The 20,217-nt window shown below is 36.3% G+C and overlaps 1 protein-coding gene across 1 annotated transcript in view; it reads right to left on the bottom strand.

Moving 5' to 3' along the window:
• LOC306870247 (serine incorporator 5) overlaps positions 1 to 20,217 on the bottom strand; it is a 26,547-nt gene extending 6,330 nt beyond the window's left edge. Inside the window, exons 1-6 of the mRNA XM_079417403.1 lie at positions 19,787 to 20,217; positions 13,449 to 13,616; positions 7,136 to 7,314; positions 5,483 to 5,565; positions 4,257 to 4,350; positions 35 to 246 (exon numbers count right to left, since the gene is read on the bottom strand). Of these exons, the coding sequence (XP_079273529.1) occupies positions 35 to 246; positions 4,257 to 4,350; positions 5,483 to 5,565; positions 7,136 to 7,314; positions 13,449 to 13,616; positions 19,787 to 19,813 (763 nt within the window). The 5' untranslated portion in view covers positions 19,814 to 20,217. The remainder of the gene's footprint in view (positions 1 to 34; positions 247 to 4,256; positions 4,351 to 5,482; positions 5,566 to 7,135; positions 7,315 to 13,448; positions 13,617 to 19,786) is intronic.

Raw genomic sequence — 20,217 nt, 5'->3', positions numbered from 1 at the left:
AAAATGTAGGTCAGTGAAGTCTTGGTAAACTCACAGGTCTGAATGCAGGGCGAGATAGCCAGCAGAGACACGACGAAGCACAGGCCGCCGTTGACACCCAGGAAGAGCTTGTTGAGGAAGCAGGCCTCTGGGTCCGTGTAGAACACGATCATAAACACCAAGGCTCCCACTGCCACGGAGAACAGCACTAGTGTGACCAGAGCCAGCGCTGCATACCAGATTTTATTATACTTGACTCCTGAGCTCCTGTGGAGGGACACAGTGGAGACGGTTCAAAGGAATGCTCTGGGTTCAATACAACTTCATCTTCTGTGGCATGATGACAGTTACCACAGGAAATAATTTCGTCCACCCAAAAATGCAGTTGCAAGAAAACACAAACACTCAAGGGGACAGGAAAAGATTATAAAAATATAATAAAAAAAACATAAAAAATATTAAAATTATGTTTCTAAACAAAGATTAGACTTAGCTTAATTTTTCAACTTCATTGTCACAATAATATAAACCTTATAAAAATAAATAAAAGCAACTTTCATGATACATGCAAGTACTCCAGAGAGAGACGTGACTTAACTATCTGTAAAACACTCTTTATATAGAGAAAACTCCACAAAAAAGAATTACTGTGCAAATACATAACCAGAAGTTCATCCACCTAGCCAATTTAGACAACTTAACATCTCAAATAATGAACAGTAATTCATATGCAGAACTTATTGGTAGACTTTCACTTTCCAGTTTCAAGTCAAGTTGAGCTTTATTGTCATTCCGCTAGATGTGGGGACATACAGTGGAACGAAATGTCATGCCTCGCAGGACCACGGTGCTACATAAATACAGACATACAACAATGAAGTAAAAAACACTATAAACCTATACACTACTAACAGATTTAACTATAAGTATACTATATATAAGTATTTACCCTATACAAACTAAAAGAATAAAGGATAAAAAATACAAACTATACGAATGCTTCACATAAATATTTACCCTATACAAACTAAAAAATAGAAGATAAAAAATACAAACTATACGAATGCTTCACAAATACTGTACATGTGCAAAGAGAGACATTTTGAGTCAAGCAGCTGGTTGGGGAACAGTGCAGTGCAGGATGATTTGTAGTGCTTGAGCATGTAAACATACATATATTGCGGAGTCTTTTGTGGGATTGTGTACACGCAGCAGTGTGTGTAAAGTGTCTAGTGCACATAGAGGAGAGTGTGTTACTACAGGTGGTTTGTACAGGCCCACTCACCTGTGTGTAGCACACTTCGAATTGCACAAAAAAAAAGTTCCAAACAGTTTTTTCTTTGGTGTGGTAAGGATGGGGGGGGGGGGGGGGGGGGGGGTCGGGGTCCCTGTTTCAGGAGGTAGGGGTTTGCATGGGGTTTCAGAGGGGGGCGGGGTGATTTGAGTTCAGGGCTCTCACAGCCTGGGGGAAAACATGGCATGTTTTTTGAAAGTCTCTTAAATATACAGTAAAAACAGTAACAATGTGAAATATTATTACAATTTAAAATAAGGGCTTTCCTATTTTAATATATTATATAACATATAAATAAGTTGAATTGCCATTACTCCAGTCTTCAGTGTCACATGACACCTGAATGAACTTTTTTTTTTAATAGAAACCTTTTGTAACATTATAAATGCCTTTACTGTCACTTTATCAATTTAATGCATCCATGCTGATAAAAGTATTACTAAGAAAAAGTCTTATTGAACCCAAACTTTTGTATGGTATTGTGTATAGCTACTAGGTCATTTAACCAGGCGGTCCGTGGGGGTGCTATCTGATAGGAGTTAGTAGGAGTGTTAGGAGTAACCAGTAACCAACTAGACATCCTGATGTTTTAATTAAAGGCATATTACTGTTGTGTTCCTCAGCCTGCTTACGGGATGTTAAACCCAGATTGCCTGTCACTGCAACTGATCAACTGTAACCCACTTGGAAAAAAGAGCTTCTGTTAGATGTCAAGTTAGTCTCAGTGGTAGATTGCTCTTATCATAAATGTACCATATCAGTGCATAATTACCATGAGTGAGTGAGCAGTGAAAGGTTGTGAAGGCGTGGGGTGAGGGAATGTTTCAGTAACGCACATGAGAAGTGCCGACAGCAGTGACTTCCATCTGCTGGGCAGCCCTCCAGCGTATGCTTTATTTTAGTGAGGACATACTGTATTTGTTCTTTTATGTTTTTATATATATTTCTACAGAATAAACTTTATGGATTTTCAGAACTTAAAAATGAATTAAGACTGTGAGGGGACAAAATATTTATACATACAGTGCCCTCCATAAGTATTGGAACAGTAAAGACAAAATTGCTCTGTTGGCTGTGGAGTCAAGACATTTCCAAATATGATTAAAAGATGAATATGACACAAAACTACAGAATGTTACATTTTATTATTAGCCGTTTCAACACATACATGTTTTACTAAATAAAAAGAGCAGCACTTTTAGAGTTTCATCGCTCTATCTGATGTGAGCATAAGTATTGGGACAGTTGAACATAAGGCAGATATAAAAGATTAAAAGCTATTATTTAGTTGCAGATCCCTTGCGCACAATCACAGCAGTGAGTCTGTGACCCATAGACATCACCAGACTCTTGGTCTCATCCTTTGAAATGCTTTTCCCAGCCTTTAATGCAGCCAATTCCAATTGTTGCTTGTTTTGGGGAGTTTCTGCCTTTACTCTCCTCTCCAGCTGGTGAAATTCATGTTCAATCAGATTTAAATCTGGAGATTGACTTGGGGAATCTTAGACTTTCCATTTCTTTGCCCTTATAAATTGAACTGGCAGGGTGTTTTGGGTCATTGACCTGATGCAATATGAAGCACTTATATATATATATTACTATTCAAAAGTTTGGGGTAGAAACTTCTCTTTTTTACAAAATGAATACTTTTATTCAGCAAGGATGCAATGAAATATATATACATTTTCGGAATTAAAAAAAAAACATCTAATTTTACTTCAATTAGCATTTTTATTTACATTACAAAAGTTCTGAATAATAAAGATAAAGAGGGTCCCCAAAGGGAGGTCAAATTTAGGTTACTTTTTAGAACTGTTTTGTCCACAGTCCCCAATATTTCCTGTATTACAAAGTATGACAGTCTTGGATGTTTCTGCTCTTTTATGCTGAGGTTTTCATTTGTTGACAGAAAGCAGAGAGGAAACTATGATGCACGTTGAGCTCTGCCATGGGTTTCCTGTCCACAAACTGGAGAGCAGCCAAGAACCTCTTACTTTTTCTCTTTCTCCTCCCTATAATGTCAACAGCACAACACAAAGCCATACTCTACAGCCACAACACACATTATTTATGAACACACCCCTGAGAAAGCTCTGCTTAAAAATAAAAATCTGTGCTTTAGTTTTCTGCTTCAGTGTGACTGTCTTACAGTTACATGTATTGAAAACCCCCACTGAAACAAAACACACTGGTTCTTGGGAAAATGCTTTCACTGCTATGACACCTGCTCTGCTTGTTGTTGAAACTGGAAGTTTTGGGAGTATTTATCTATACTCACACTATCCATGTAATTTGTACCTCACACCTTGTCTGCCACAGTGCCAGTGACTAAGATAATACCAAGCACACCAAATCTTTCAACCCAGTGTTAAAAAGTCCCCTTCTGCTATAGCAGCACGACGTTAAAGGATTAGTTCACTTTTAAAAAAACTTTTGCTGATAATTTACTCACCCCCATGTCATCCAAGATGTCCATGTCTTTCTTTCTTCAGTCGAAAATAAATTAAGGTTTTTGATGAAAACATTTCTCCATAAAATGGACTTCATTGGGACCCAAACGGTTCAAGGTCCAAATGACAGTTTCAGTGCAGCTTCAAAGGCTTTAAACGACACCAGACGATGAATAAGGGTCTTATCTAGCGAAACGATCGGTCATTTCAAAAATAAATAAAAAAGTTTAAGTTTTATAAGCACAAATGCTCGCCTTGCTCTGTTCTGTGATGCGCGTTCATGACGTCACGTAATACGCAATGACGTTGTTTTGTCCTAACTGAAATTTCAAATGCTGCCAGATTACACTATAGTCTCCTTTCCCAGACCTAATGATTTCCAGTTGCGGGGATTCAAATTGCATACCAAGCAACAGTTGGATACAATGATGGAAAGTATTAGAGAACTTCTCCAAGAGCCTAATAAAGTTTTCCACTTGGTGAATGAAAAGAGGGAAGAAAGGAAAAACAGACAGCGCTAAACTTCAGCTCACCAGTTTTGATTCCATCTGTGGGCAAACTGAACGAGAAGCATCAACTGGATGATGATGAAGAGAAAACCTCCAGCAGCCCCCACATAACGCCAGACTGAAAAAGAGAAAGAGAGAGAGAGATGAGTCAAAGGTCTTTCTCTCTGGCTGATACTCTATGACTCTATGCTAAATGCCAGGAACTGAAAACACATCAGGAAGCACACATCATTTAACAAGACACAAAAGAGCGATAATCGCTTGGACTAATATAAAAGTGTACATGAACTTTTCTGGCGCACAGAGCACAACTAATTAAATACTTTCTTTATGATACCAAACACAAACATGGAACCATCATAGTACCATTTATCTTGAGCAGTTTTTGAGGTAATGCGTTATAAATAAATACAATGTTTAACATGTTATTTGTAAATGTAACATGTATGGCACAAAATTAATATATGAAACATCTGATAAGGGTTATTATAGTTAAATACAACTAAAATAAACAAAAAAAATTGCTACTTATATAATAATTGTTAACTGAAATAAAATAAATGATATAAAAACGTATAGTACTTCAGCCAATTGCCAAAGAAAACTCTCAATTTCATTTAGTTTAGCTTGAAGTACTAAAATAATAAAAACTGATATGAAAAAAACAAAAAAACTATATACATATACAAACAAGACCCTAATAAAAATGCAAAAAGAACTATAACTAAAATTTTCAAATTAAAATAAAAAAGAAAAACGAATTCAAAATATTAATATTAGAATCTCAATAATACTAAAATAACATAGTATACTATACTATGGAACTGCTGCAGTATGTTTATGAAAAGAGTTGAGATATATTTCCATTAAAACAAGTGTGCTAATTCAAGGACAACTCTAAGAGGACAACATCCTGTCTATCACTCAGGATCTTGTGCAACCTTCCTCTAAATGTGTGTGTAGTCATGAGGTTATTGATACAGGCAGCGGAAGACTCTGAGTTACTGGAGTTGATGAACCACACAGAGATGCTCACAGTAGATCAACTCTGTTGCTCTTGGACATTTAAGGGGAGATATCCCAACACCACAGCAGGCTCAAAGTAAAAATAATAAAACTTTCCAGGAATGTTTCAATACTTCTCAATTAAAAGTTTCAAAGAAATTTTACAAGCCTCTTTAGAGCATGAAAACAATAGCAACAAATGTAACAAAAAGAGAAGAAGCATGTGAAAACTGAGCATACTAAACCTTCTAGAAACTTTTCTTGATTTGGGAGAAAAAATCCGCCTGCACAGCAGGCCAGCAAAGCCACAAACTTAAAGAACCAAAACCTGCAACAAAACAGAAGAAACTGTTGATTTAAGACACATTTCTCAAACTGGCTTTACAACATAACAATATAAGACACGGGTTTTCAAACCGTTTGAAAACAATAGTAAGCAAGTAAAGTAGGTTTAAAAATGTAATCATTGTACTAAAGTTTAAAAGAAATTATTCAAATGATCTAGGAAATAATATTAATTCAAAATAATTATTAATAAATCAATACATTGATTTTTCACAACAGATATTGATCCAAAAGCAATTTTGTTTCAGTTTATATTAGGGCTGCAAAACGATTAATCGCATTCAAAATAAAAGTTGGTTTACATACTACGTGTGTGTGTACTGTTATTATGTATATATCAATACACAATTTATATTTGTATATAATTGATATTATATATAAATCTAAATATTTTATCTATAAATCTAACATATTTATCCTTAACATACATGTGTATACATAATACATATACACAGTACACACATATACAGAATGTAAACAAACTTTTATTTTGAATGCGATTAATTGTGATTATTAATTTTGCAGCCCTAATTTAAACACTTTTTTCCCCCTATACAGAACCCAGTTTAAAGATTACGTTAAAGGGTCAAAACTTTTGGGTCAATAAAGATTTTTTTTTTCTTTTTTGAAAGGAATGAATACTTTTGAGGAATTCTATTTTTTGAGATTTCTATTTAAAATACACATTGTTCTTTTGAAATTTCTATTCATAGAAATGATCAATTAAGCAGCACAACTGTTTTAAACATTGATCACAATAAGAAATGTTTCTTTAGCAGCAAATCAGCATACTGGAATGATTTCTGAAGGATCAAATTCAGCTTTGCCATCACAGGATTTTTACGTAATAATATTTAATAACATTACCGTTTTAAGAGTAATTTTGATCAAATAAATGCAACCTTAGTGAGCATAAGAGAAATCTTTCAAACAAAATTAAAAATCCTACCACCCCAAATATTTACCATGACACATTTCCTACAGTATGTCATTCTGAGATTTTGACTGCTTGCTATCTAGTGTAGGATTTCCTGTTTATCAATGTTAGTATGTCATCATAGGGTAGTTTCAGGAAGATCTAAATGAGATCTAAATCATATATAATAATATATATACACAGTAGGATTATTTTTATTGAGGGTTTTGTGCGTTTTTTTCTAAAGGCTTGTATGAATGTGCAGAACAGGATGGAGTTCAGCTATATACTTCCTTACCCTGCATTTGCATACAACACAAAGATCCAATTATTGCGACATGAAGTGCTCTCATGTGGGGCTAAACCATCCCATTCATGGGGGTGAAGCTCGTCTCCAAGGGCCATTTCCTCTGGACAGAGCTTTAAATTAATACCTCTATTCAGGGCTTTGGTTGTGGGTGAATAATGGAGCATTAGGAGGGGCGTACAGATGGAGCCAGCAGGCCAAACAATACACGGTGGTCTCTATAGGTCCTGTGAACCTGGGCCCAGAGGGGCCACGGAGCAAAGCAGAGGAGGAACAAGCACTGTTTCCAGTGTAAATACCACTTCAAAAGTGTCTGGGTCGACCGCTTACCCGTTGTGAACAGCTGCCCGGCATCCTGTGCTGGTTCGCACACGAATGGTGAACACGGAGAAGAAGAAGAAAAAGCAGGCCATGCCGAAACAGACTTTATACACGGCTGAATAGCCCACTAGAGTACTGCAGTTCTCCCCCGCATTCAGCTTATTACACATTTCGGTGTAGAAAGGAATCTGGGGAGAGCACAAAACAAAAGAGGAATAAAATTACATTTTGAGTAACAATAGTTACAGTCGCTTCAGGGCAAGGCTAAAGTTAAACTGAAACCAAACGGTGAACACACCCTTTCACGCTGGGAGCCAGAAAAGGAACTTAAACTCAAAAAACACTTTATAATACACACACCTTAAGCCATTATTTTCCATCCATTAAGAAGTCCTAGATTTATTTTGTTTTATTATTATTATTACTTAAAAAAAAATTAAAAATACTGGTAACATTTTACGTAAAGCCTTATGTATAATGCATTATAAAAGTAGTTGTAATGCATTAATTATGCCTTGTAATGCACTGTACAATCTCATGAATAATTGTTACCATAGTTAATGCCTTACAACACTTGTCCATTCATTGCTGCACTATGCATTTTAAATTCAGTTAGAATTATTTACGACAAGATATAATGTATTACAACACACATTATTGATAATTATAATACATTACATACTTTAATAATCCTTTATAATGCAGGCTTTAATCCAGCAAGGAAAATCAATTCATCAGTAAATTAATTAATTAAAAAGTAAAGATTTTTTGCATTGTTATTCAAAATAAATTCTGTTCTTTTGAACTTTCTATTTACCAAAATCCTAAAAATTGTTTTCAACAAGGATAATAATCTTGAGCTCCAAATCTGCATATAAGAATGATTTCTGAAAAATCACGTGACACTGAAGACTGGCGTAATCGCTGCTGAAAATTCAGCTTTACCATTACATGAGTAAACTACATTTAAAATATTAATAATAATTATAATTTTGTAATATATATATATATATATATATATATATTACAAAAACGAACAAAACTGTTATTTTAAATTGCAATAATATTTAATATTTTAGCTGAATTTTTACTCAAATTTAGCCTTGGTAAATCCAAAAACATAAAAAAAAAACATTGATACCATCACTGTACCATAATAATAACAATACTAATACCACTGACTGTACCATAATAATAGCAATAATAATAATAATAATAATAATAATAATATGGTACAGTGGTGGTAATCAAACATTAAAACTACTTTTATATGTACAATGGTAAAGAATGATTTTAATATTCAAATTCATTTTACTGAAAACTATAGTATTACCATTGTCTAAAAACCTTGCATTACCATGATTTCTCTTTGTAAGTGTATTAACAAAGCCATTCGAATTCAAACAAGTATTTATGGTTCTCTTTTGTGGTTTTGAAGAGAAAGTGGGCACAAACTACAGGGCACTGGTCAATACTTAAAATATATTTAGGTTCCCAAAAGTGTGAATTATGTAGACCTGCTATAATGCCGGGACGCCCTCCTATTATTATAACATGGACCATCATATAATATAACGTTATTGAGGTATTCCTCCATCAGAATTTGCTCTGTCCCTGTGTTGTAACCACGAAAGACCACCAGGAGAAGATTTGATGTGCTATTTGTGAAAAACCTTCAACAGCTATAAATCTGTGTCTTGGGCACCTGAGTGACAGTTCTTTTGTGTCTCACCGAGAGGCAGCGTTTTTATAACTATTCTGGTCTTTTTTAGCGCCTGGGTTTTTTATACTCATGGCATTTACTCTGTAAGCACTCATTGTGGTGCGGAGAGCAAAAAAAGAGCTTGAGCTCACATTACACTCCCAGAGCCTTTAAATGCATTTCAACCGCATTCAGTTACTGTTTTTGTAGAATTACAGAAAAACAAAACCCAGCTTCACTGAAAGAGTTATTATATAGTGTGCAACAATTCCTGTGTTAGACGTTATGATGGAGCATTCGTACTCTGTCTTACATTCCTGCAATGCTTTGAAGCAGAAGAGTCGTGTAGCTCTTCTTTGTGTTTGTCTGAATAACATGGGCTAGCTGCCTGCAAATAAACCCTTGATCCCTCTATTGACCTTTTCTTTAATGAATGAATGAATACATAAATTCTGTTCTTACAAATGCTTCTAATGTCCCTTTGCTTTTAAAAAGATCTGTCCAGGTAGTAGAGGACATAATGTTCTTCTGTTATAGGTAACAAAGCATTCATTTATTGAGAAATAAAATAAAATAAAACACTGAAGAAACAGACTTTAGAATGGTGGCCTTGTGTTAAGAAGTCTGTCTTGCAACACAAAGCCTGAGGTTTGAATACAGATTTACTTTTTATTTTTAAAATGTATTGTAAAAACAGCAAACGTGTCTCTTTAACTACATGTCTTATGAACACCCACTCAAATGATACTAAGTTTCACAAACCTTAAGTGCACAAAACTTGCTTCATTTGAAGAAAATGTATATAATTATAAAAAGCTGTTGTAAATGTGTCTCTTTAATTTGAGTTCTGTAGGTGAGTCTTTTCTGATTCAGTCTTTTGATCTTTTCCTATAAAGTTTCTGACTGATACAAACCAATAACTTCTGAGTGGTAAGCCTTTTTGAAAGATTTATTTGAACAAAAATGGCTTATATATGCAGTGCTATTATCATTAACTAAAACGACAAAAAAAAAAACATTTCTGTTAATTAAACTAAATAAAAAAAAATTATAAAATATACTGAAAAACTAAAAGTACTGAATTAAATGTAAAAATTACTGAAACTGCCAAATAATTCAAAAACTATATAGTGCCTTACGAAAGTATTCATACCCCTTCATTTTTTTTTCACATTTTGTTATGTTGCAGCCTTATGTTAAACTGCTTTTAAAAAAAGAAATTTCCACATCAATATAGACTCCATACACCATATTGACAAAGCACAAAACTAGAATTAGAAATAAAAAAACTGAAATTATTCCATTGCATAAGTATTCACACCCTTTTCTGGGAGCACTCATATCACTTGTAGATGTTACTAGTCTACACTTTGAGTTGAGTTAAACTGTGGCAAATTCATTTGAATGAGTATGATTTGGACAGAGCAAAAACCAAGCCCTGAGGTCAAAAGAACTGCCTTTAGAGCTCAGAAACAGGTTTGTGTCTAGCCACACATCTGGGGAAGAGTTCAGAAAAAATTCTGCTGTATTGAAGGTTCACGGAAGCATGTAGCCACCATTATCCATAATGAGAAGTTTGGAACAACCAGGACTCTTCCTAGAGCTGGCCTCCTGGCCAAACTGAGCAATTGATGGAGAAGGGCTTTGGTTAGAGTGGTGACGAAGAACCTGATGGTCACTCTAGTTGAGCTCCATGATCATATGTGGAGATGGGAGAAATCTACAGAAGGACAAAAACTTCACTGAACCACTACATCGATCTGGGCTTTATGGCAGTATGGCCAAACTCAATCCTCTCCTCAGTAAAGACACATGAAAACACACTTAGAAATTGCAAAAAAGCACCTAAAGGACCCTCAGACTCTGAGAAACAAGATTCTCTGGTCTGATGACCCGCAATTCTAAGCATTCCCACAGACACACAACAGGCACACAACGTCATAAGCAGTGTTGGGTGTAACGCGTTACTAAGTAAAGCGTTACTGTAATTAAATTACTTATCCACTGAAAAAGTAAAGTAAGGGATTACTGTTCATTTTTAGGTAATTTAATTACAGTTACTTATAAAGTACTTGCGTTACATACAGTAAATAATCTCAACAGTTCTAAAAGCAATATTGAATTTGAAATCTAAATTTACCGTCTAAAGATATTGAATGCAGCGGCTTTAACCCTCCGCGTGCGGGTGCGTTCACTTTCAGATTTTCCTGATTCACAGAGAAACCTTAAATACTCAAATCAGGGCCGGCACCAAGAGGGGGCATTCGCGGGCAGAGTTACGGTGCCCCCCACTTTCCATCCTCTCCCCTTCTTGCTGAACGTGATCGTTTTGAAAGCGAAAGTGAAACCGGTAAAACAGCGCACATAAGAAAGCGATTGCACGCTTTAGCGAGCGTAAGAAACTGCACGCAATCACAGATTGCACGCTTCCCATCCCACATATAAGACTAAAATCAATAGAATCTAAAAATCTTGAAGTGTCTACTTGACACTTGAACGAATTCAAATTAAAAACTAATGTTTCTGATTATGCAATTCGTATGAAACTAAAGCAAGGTACAGTCTTTCCCGTGTCTGAGCTCATTATATGCAGTCACCTGCGCGCATATGCCCTCACCTAGATACAAAAAAAAAAAGTAAAATATTAAGAAAAAAAAAAAAATCTAATATTCATCATTTTTGAAAGAAGACCTGCTATGAGAAATTTACCTCATAAGAACAGCGCGATCTGACATTATGCAGCAGAGAAGATCATTTCTGTAATTTATTCTTTCCTAGATTAGTTAACGTGTTATTTTGACATAAACTTGTACAGATTTTACTAGTTGGGCTTTTCCTGAACATCTTGCCAAACTGAAATGTATTGTTTAACTTTTAAGCCTTTTTGTTATTCAGATATTTTGCAGAGTATTTCTATTTGTTAACCAAAGGTGGTTACATTTTTTTCATAAAAATGTTTAAGTATTACAGTTGTTTTAAAGCTAAAAGGCTAAACTATTCTATGTTTGACTCGAATTGAAAGAATGTAGAGTTTAATTTCTATTAAGGTTTATAGGGATTTTAAGATGTAGCCTAATTAGCGATTTGAATAATTAAGTTACTTATTGAGTAACTAAGTTACTTTTCAGATAGAGTAATTAGTAAAGTAATTTAAATACAATATTGATGAAGTAATTAGTAACTGTAATTAATTACTTTTTGAAAGTAACTTACCCAACACTGGTCATAAGCCATTGATATTTGGTTAAATTTCGGTTGCGACGTCGGGTGACCAAAATTCAATGTAAATTCAACGTCTAATGTCAATGTTAAATTGATGTACAATACCGATGTCAGCTGACGTTGAGGTTTTGTTGTTTTTAGGTTGTGCAACCAAAATCCAACGTTAAGTCCACGTCAAATTGACATCAAATATTGACGTCAACCCGATTTTCATTTTCAACCAAAATGCAACGTCTGTCTGACGTCATGTCCAGTGTCAACCTCACGTTACATATATGTTTGGTGCCTACTGGGATCATGTTTGAAGGAAACCAGATCTGCCTGCAGAGTACCATCCCAAAAGTAAAGTGTGCTGGTAGCAGCCTCATGCTGTGGGGCTGTTTTTCAGTGGCAGGGACACAAAAAATATTGAGATAGCCTTAATGAAAACCCAGTCCAGAGCATTCAGAACCTCTGACTGGGCAGACGGTTCACTTTCCAACAGGACAATGACCCTAAACACACAGTGGCTTATAGACAACTCTGTGAAAGTCCTTGAGTGGCCAAGCCACAGCTTGGGTTTAAAGCAGTTTAACATAAGGCTGCAACATGACAAAACGTGAAAAAAATAAAGGGGTATGAATAGTTTCGCAAGGCACTGTAGATACATTTCATATTATATAGAACCAAAAAACTAATAAAAATGACAAAAATGCACAACAAAATGTATGAAAAAACATTAATATTAAAATGGAAAATATATTTAAAAAATACTTCAAATATTAACAAAAACTATAATAGTAACGATATTAAAATAACGCTTCATAAAAGTAATTTGCTTGTGAATCTGACTCTACTATTCAAGGCATATAAGTGTTTCTACAACAAGATATGTTTTTTGCCATTATTCCAAAATTCAAACTGCAAAATTTAAAAATTGTATTTATAAAATTAAAAATTATTTTCCTGCTTCTAACTCATGGCATCGGTTGAGACAGAAGTTGACAAGTCAGGCCCACACAGAATCTGCACCAACAGACCTCCACTAAAAATACTTTAGATTTCCATATGTTTTCAATGTCTCTCATTCACAAAGTTAGAAACCATTGTGTGTTCATTTATTTATATTTTGACTTAAAAACAACCTGCTTATGCTTTAACTTAGCAATGAGAGTGTAGTAATCATTTAAATCAGTAGGCCTATTAGTGTTCTGCATATTTTTGCCCCAACAGCTCAGACAATATGAAAGTGTGCAGAAGGAATATTTGTGTTTGACTTGAACTGGATCTTTAAGGCAGATGCCCAGCAGCAGGTGATGTAACGGGGTGCTGCTGACCTGAGGCCAGATTTAATGGTCTTTGTAAATTAGGGAACCTGATACTGAAAAATGTAAACGGAGAAGCTCTGAACAAACTCACATGTTCTCGCATTGCTGTCTCCACAGTGGGGGACATCATGATGACACAGGTCACCGTGACCAACATGAAGAAGAAGGCGTACATGAAGCGTGTGGAGGTGGACTGTTTGATCTTGGGACAGCAGCCGCAGCACAGGGAGCAGGCAGCCGATCCACAGCAGCAGGCCAGCTGCAGAAAAACAGCACATGAGTGAGCAGGACACATGCAAGTGCTTAACGATAACAGTTCACAAACCATTACAATGATTTACAATTAAACAAATGGATTTTAAAGCACATCTGCACATTTAAAAGTATAAAATAAGCCAATTAAAGTGTTACTGTAAATCAGGGCAAAGACAACACAATCTTTTTAAGATCAAGTAATATATACATTTCAGCTGAAATAAACCAATACAAGTCTATAATGTACTGTGAAACTGAACAAATGCATTGAGGGCACTGTGAACGTCTCATTGGTCATCATGCCCTATAGCAACACAAATGCCTCATTCCTATTGGCTGCAAGCAATAGTAGAGCTGGGCTGTTACTATGAGGCAACTTGATTCACATGACGCAAGACACAGACATAACACAAAGCTCCAAGATCAAATTGAGTAGATACAGTATCAGTACAAATGTTTCTACACGTTTTAGAAAATCCCTTAATCTTTTCTACTATTGTTTGAAAAGAAATGAATATTCAGGCATCATTTACTCACCATCATGTTGTTCCAAAGCAGTATACATTTTTCTTCTACTGAACATGAAAAAAAAAAATGTTTTGAAGAATGTTGATAACCTAACAATTGACGGACACCACTGACCTCCATATTATTGGGGTACTATGGAATGGGGAGCATTAACTGTTTTGTTAAATGTCTTCTTCTGTGTTCAGCAAAACAAATAAATTCATACAAGTTTGGAGCAACTTGAGGATGAGTAAATGATGACAATTTGGATTTTTGGGTGAACTATATCTTTAATGGGATCATTCATTTCAACAACCTAAAAAATAAGAAATCATAATGCTGATGATCCTCTGATTATCTTCTAGAAGCTTGAATGTTCGTGAATTTGACAGTAAATATCAGAACTATGTAGCAAGACAGACAGCAGAGGAAACAAGGGGACGCGTCCCCTCTCCAGACAACAGGTGGTCAGCATGTGCAACCCCAACCCATCACAGCCCCATTCCTCCACAGCACCATGGAGCCCACTCGCTGGTCAACACTGGTCAGCACTGTGGGACAGCACTCGACACCCTCTCGCAATCAAACCATCACCCATCTCCTGCCCCGGAGACAGTTCTCAACCCCCTACAAAGAGCCCTTCTCGAACCCTCTCCCACAACCAGCAGGGGTCTGGGTGAAAGGTGACGGACTACAAGTAAGGACAATAACCTGGACATTGTTTTCCTTACAATTCAGACTGGGAAATTCTCAAGCTCCTCAGAAGTGTTTGGAGGAGCTCTTTGAAACTACATCTCTAAGTTGGAGGAATGTTGAGTTGTAAAAACAGATTCTAGGTTTGTAGTTCCGCCGTGTTTACACCCAGCAGAAAACTCGACCATAACCAGAAAATAAGGATCTTAAAGCTATTACAGAACTGCTGGATGCTAAAAATAGTAACTTTAACTTCCTTTAACAGAAAACAATAGTTGGCCAGTGAAAGCTGCACAATAAGTTTGAACTGCAGAGACTCAATACTATAGGGAAAATGTTAACTCAATAACTGGTTAGATTCAAAAATTGTAACATTTTAGAAGAAATAAGTCCAGAAAAATTCCACCATAATTCAGTGCTGGTTCTGTAGTTTCATGAATTGTCAAATAAAATGAGCGTGCTTGGAACAGATTAATTAAATTGATGGAATTATCAGTAAAATTCTGATATAGAAAGTTACATTTTAAAATGATATTTAAACAAAATCCATAAAAATGCTATTGTAGTTCTCTGCTGTATTTTCATTGTCGAATAAAATTAACACAGAAACGTTTTCCTGTTAGGAGAGTATAATTTATGAATTAGATATGTTTTTTAATAATACAAATGAATTAATAGAATTGCCAGTAAAATTCTGTATTTCATAGAATTTACATTTTCAAAAAATAAATAAATAAAAATACATCATCATGCTATAGTTCTTTGCTGTAATGTTATTAATTGTCAAATAAAATAAGCATGGAAACATTTCCCCATTTTAAAGTTTTAGAAATTGAACTGATTAGATATGCATTTTAATTAGTAAAAAGTCCTTATTAAAGGGTAACTAAACCCTAACAACTTTTTTGAGTTAATGATCTGTAAGACTGTGTCTTTATTAGTGCTGTGCATTGATTCGAGTAAATGTTTTGACATTTGGTTATAAAGTGTTTTAATTGTACAATATATGGTGTAAAAATGTCTGAGTGATGGCCTCTTCAGGTTGAACGGTGGCTACTGCAGTTGAATTTTCCTATTGGATGTTGCAAACCCCTGTGAAATATGATGGCACTTACTAACCACGCCCCTGCACGAGCTCAATCAATCCGTCTGCCCACTGTGGGTCTCAGGTGCACGCCCCCCGCTCAACCCTGCCCTCGGTTCGTCTCCTCTGTCTCTGCTGGGCTGTGCCCACATTTCCAGCATTTTTCAAATATTGCCAGTGGGTGGAGTTAGGCTCTGACCAGGGGGTTAGTTACCCTTTAAATAATTACACCATTAAAAAAAAAAGATGTTAAAACACTAGATGACTTGACAAGACGCTTGGCAGCCAAACAAATAGGCTAATCGATTCCAAGCCAATTTAAACTGATCTCTGGTGTGTTACAAATGGCCAAGAACATTAATAGACAAAGTTATCTGATATATTTCACTGAGCTCAAGCACGATTACTGTCGAAACTCAGTAGACAATAAATCTATAGTCTCCATGTCATGAATAGCTGCTTTGTGGATCTGCTAGCCAGGCAATTGTACAGCTGAGGCAAAAATGTATTACTTCACTGTTTGAAGTGTACACAAAAAAGTGCTCTTTTGTCCAGTGCGAAGAGTACCCATAGTAACACTGAAGAGTCAAACCTTCCTGCTAGAATCACACTGCACAACGTTGATGGATGGATGGCAATTGCTTGACAGCTTCTTCAGTTGCAAATACAGAGTAATCCAAAGGCTCATGGGACAAGAGTAAACACCCTCTACGATGGTGAAATGGAGGAAGTCAGAGAGAGAAAGAGATGCGTAAAGACTTCACACGGGTGAGAATGCCTCACTTCTACCCACAAAGTAAACACAGATAGCCCTGCCACAAATGCCTCATTTCAGTTCGCTAAAAGAAAAAACCTCACTAGCTGAGATTTGAGGAACTTGGAAAAGTCTAGAAAAAGTCTAATTATTATGGGATGTGGTGTACACATGTTGTGACGTCTCCTTCAGCTGTTTTCATATTTTATGCCGATGCATCAGTCAAAACACTAGCACACTGGGTGGAGACGCTACACATTTTGTAGTTTTCACGTGGGCGTTTAGACAAATAAGATCTTACAAACAAAGTTACCTCAAGGCCTGATCAAGAACAGTGTGCCACTGAATTCATTACTATTAGATAATGAATACCTTCCTGTATTAACAGAACTGCAACCGTAACTTGGAATTCAGGCATGAACGTTTTCACAGTGCAATGTTACCAGGCAATAAAACCACCTTTTTTTTTTGAATGCATCATCACAGATGATTCATTGGGCAAAAATATATGACTCAAGCCCAGACATCTGATGGAGATATCACAGTAAGATGTCCATAATGTTTCCCAGTAGGACAAGACTGAACAGTCCAATTTGCATGAGCTGAGAAGCTTTTCACACACTTGAACACAAAACATGTCACAAAATAAGATATTTTGCTTTACATCTTGACAATAATTAGAAGGCTTCTTCAAACTGTTGCTGGATATATCTCAAAGGGACACTCCACCCAAATTAGAAAATTCTCTTTTCATTATTCGCCCTTATTGCGTTCCATATGTATATGATTTTAGATAAACACAACACGATTTTTTTTTTTTAAATAACCCATCCCTGCAAGCATTATATCAGTATGTATCGAAGTGTGATGTCAATTGTGTTTTTGAAGTGCAGATTTTTGGGGGGTACTATCCACTTTCATTCATTTGAACTCAGAAACTGATTCGGTAAAATTTTATAGTGTTCTTGATGCATGTTAAACATACTTACTATAGTAATAACAGTATATTATACATAATTACATGCAATAACCCTAAAATAAGCCATAACCCTAAAGTAGGCTAACATGTTAATTAATATTACTCAGTAATTGGATGTACAGTGTTGGGGAATAACAGTTAAAACCCATGGGCCAGGTATGATGAACAAAGACAAGGAGTCAGAGACGCGATTAATTAAAGAAACATTTACTGAAGAAAATAGTTTGCAGTTTCATCCGCAGAAGTCAGCTTTAACACTCACGATGGAGTTCGTAGGCCGCCCTGCATACAATTCAAAATCCTCAACAATTATAGCCTAACAGAGGTTGCTAAGTGCGTCACTGCATAAGTCATCAAAATTCTGATTGGTTCTAAAACCTAGATAAACTTAGACAATTTCCACATATGGACGCAAGCTTGAAGCATATCTTCTGATGACTATTTTAGTGACAAGTGATCAGAGGTCTGACGCAATACGTCTCTCCAAAGACGTATATCTGATACGCTGGACATCGGCAGTGGAACGTTTGTCCTGGGACTGTCTTAGCTTCTCCCTGTACAGACAGATACTAACACACATAAACAGAGAAACACTTATCTTACTTCAAGGTTGCCTCAGCCCTAAACCATAACCATGGTCATCTGGAATCAATGGAATTATTTTCAAAAGTTTTTTTTTCCCCAACTGATGATTGATAAAAACACTGAATCCAACTGACTTTAAAGAGAGCTCCAGCATTTAAAGTGGCAGACAAGAGAACTACAGCTTAGTGTGGACATGTTGTTCTGGCCAACGTTGTTTTGGAACCCATTTACATTCACCTCTTTGACAAAAATTTGACTGTCCTACCTGTGTTATGCCACTTTAATTGCTTTGACATTAAAACAGCATAAACGTTGTCTTGTGAGGTTGCTTATGTGGATACAGAACCTAGAAATGTTAATAAATGCTACTGTTGCTGGCATAAAGAGGGAATCAATTACCATCAAAACAGAATCAACTGCTAAACAAAGTGGGGTTATCTAATGATAGCAATAAGATAAACAGAGACTACATAATACCAATCCCCCCCGTCTCCACACATTTGTGGGGCCACTGGCTCCTGACAAGCTTAGCGCTAATGAGACGCTGAACACTGACTGCAAGCACTCTTTCCACTGCTAATCTTATGCAAACAAGCAGCCACACGGATCCAACCAGGAAATGAAAAGACCACCCGTGAATCCCACTAAGTACAAAGTGGCTACAAGACAAGTTGGCCCTGAGAGAAATTAGTAGACTGAGAACGTGAAGGAGACGATACACTGTCACTCATTTACCACACCTTGCCCTGAAGTGTTTCCTGGTAAGGTGTCCAATATTGTCCATTTTATTTGGATTTGATCAAGTTTGATTCACATGGTTGAGTTAAAAACAAGGACAGATATGGACATATTTGTTCTGACCGTATGAGCAAGATAAAATACTGGCTAAAACGATAAGTCTGGCACCACAGTTGATGGAAAAATGCTGCCCTGTAAAGTCAGCAGAAAGCATTAGCCTGCTGATAAAAGACAACTTAAACCAGCCTAAGATGATTTGCTGGTCTTAGGTGGTTTATGCTGGTCTCTCAGCCATTCCAAACAGGTGTTTAGCTGGATTCAGGCTGAAAAATGTCCCAAAACTAGCTAACAATTTGACCAGGCTGGGAGACCGTAAAAACATCTTGGGCTGGTTTAAGATGTGTTTTTTTTCCCAACAGTATTTGTCTAGTGTCTTTATAGTCACAACGGGGTTTAAATGAACAAATAGCTAGTTTTGTTAAATAAAAAACAGAAATTTATGGAGATTTAATTTACTATATTTATGAAATGATGATGTACAGCACATTTACTATTGAAAACTCAGCTATAACTGGCACAGAACAAACAAGGCTGACACTAAAAACTGCTTTTATACTTGAAATTGATAGATACATAAAATATAACAATCATGTAACGTTACGTTAAAAGAACGGAACTTTTTTTATTATTAAACTTTTCAAAAGCATCAGCATAAAACGCTAACGTTTCAGAAAATAATTTTAAACCGGAGAACCCGAGTGCTCCGCGCGGTTCACGATTGATGATAAAAGACGGTGATGTTTCTTCATGCCATACAGTCAATGCATCACTCACCTGAGACAAACAACACTGTCCACACATGCTGACAGCGAGGCAAATCCTCCTTACACACACCGATCCAGATCAATTGTTGAGCTCGTGAGGTTCTGATTACGCGACCGTGGCTCGAGCACTCGGTGCTCCTGAGATTCTCCTTGCACGCACCGCGCGCTCACAATACACTGTAAAATGCGCGAGCAGCAGTGATGCGAACGAATCGTTCGATTTAACCGGATCTTCTTAGTGAGCCGGTCGAACCAGTTCACCAAATCAGACTGAATCGTCTGAAACGGTTCTCGTCTCCAGTAAGCACTAATCCACAAATTACTTAAGTTATTCACTTTTTTTTAAGTGCCTGACACTCCCTCTGTCTCGAAATAAACCAATATCCCGGGGTTATTAATTTACTCAAACAGTACAATGAGCCAGTAGCCACTCACTGCAGA

This window comes from Barbus barbus (genome assembly GCF_936440315.1).
Source record: "Barbus barbus genome assembly, chromosome: 5".
NCBI lineage: Eukaryota > Metazoa > Chordata > Actinopteri > Cypriniformes > Cyprinidae > Barbus > Barbus barbus.
Note: the sequence above shows the minus strand (reverse complement) of the source record. Positions and strands in the feature narration are given on the sequence as shown.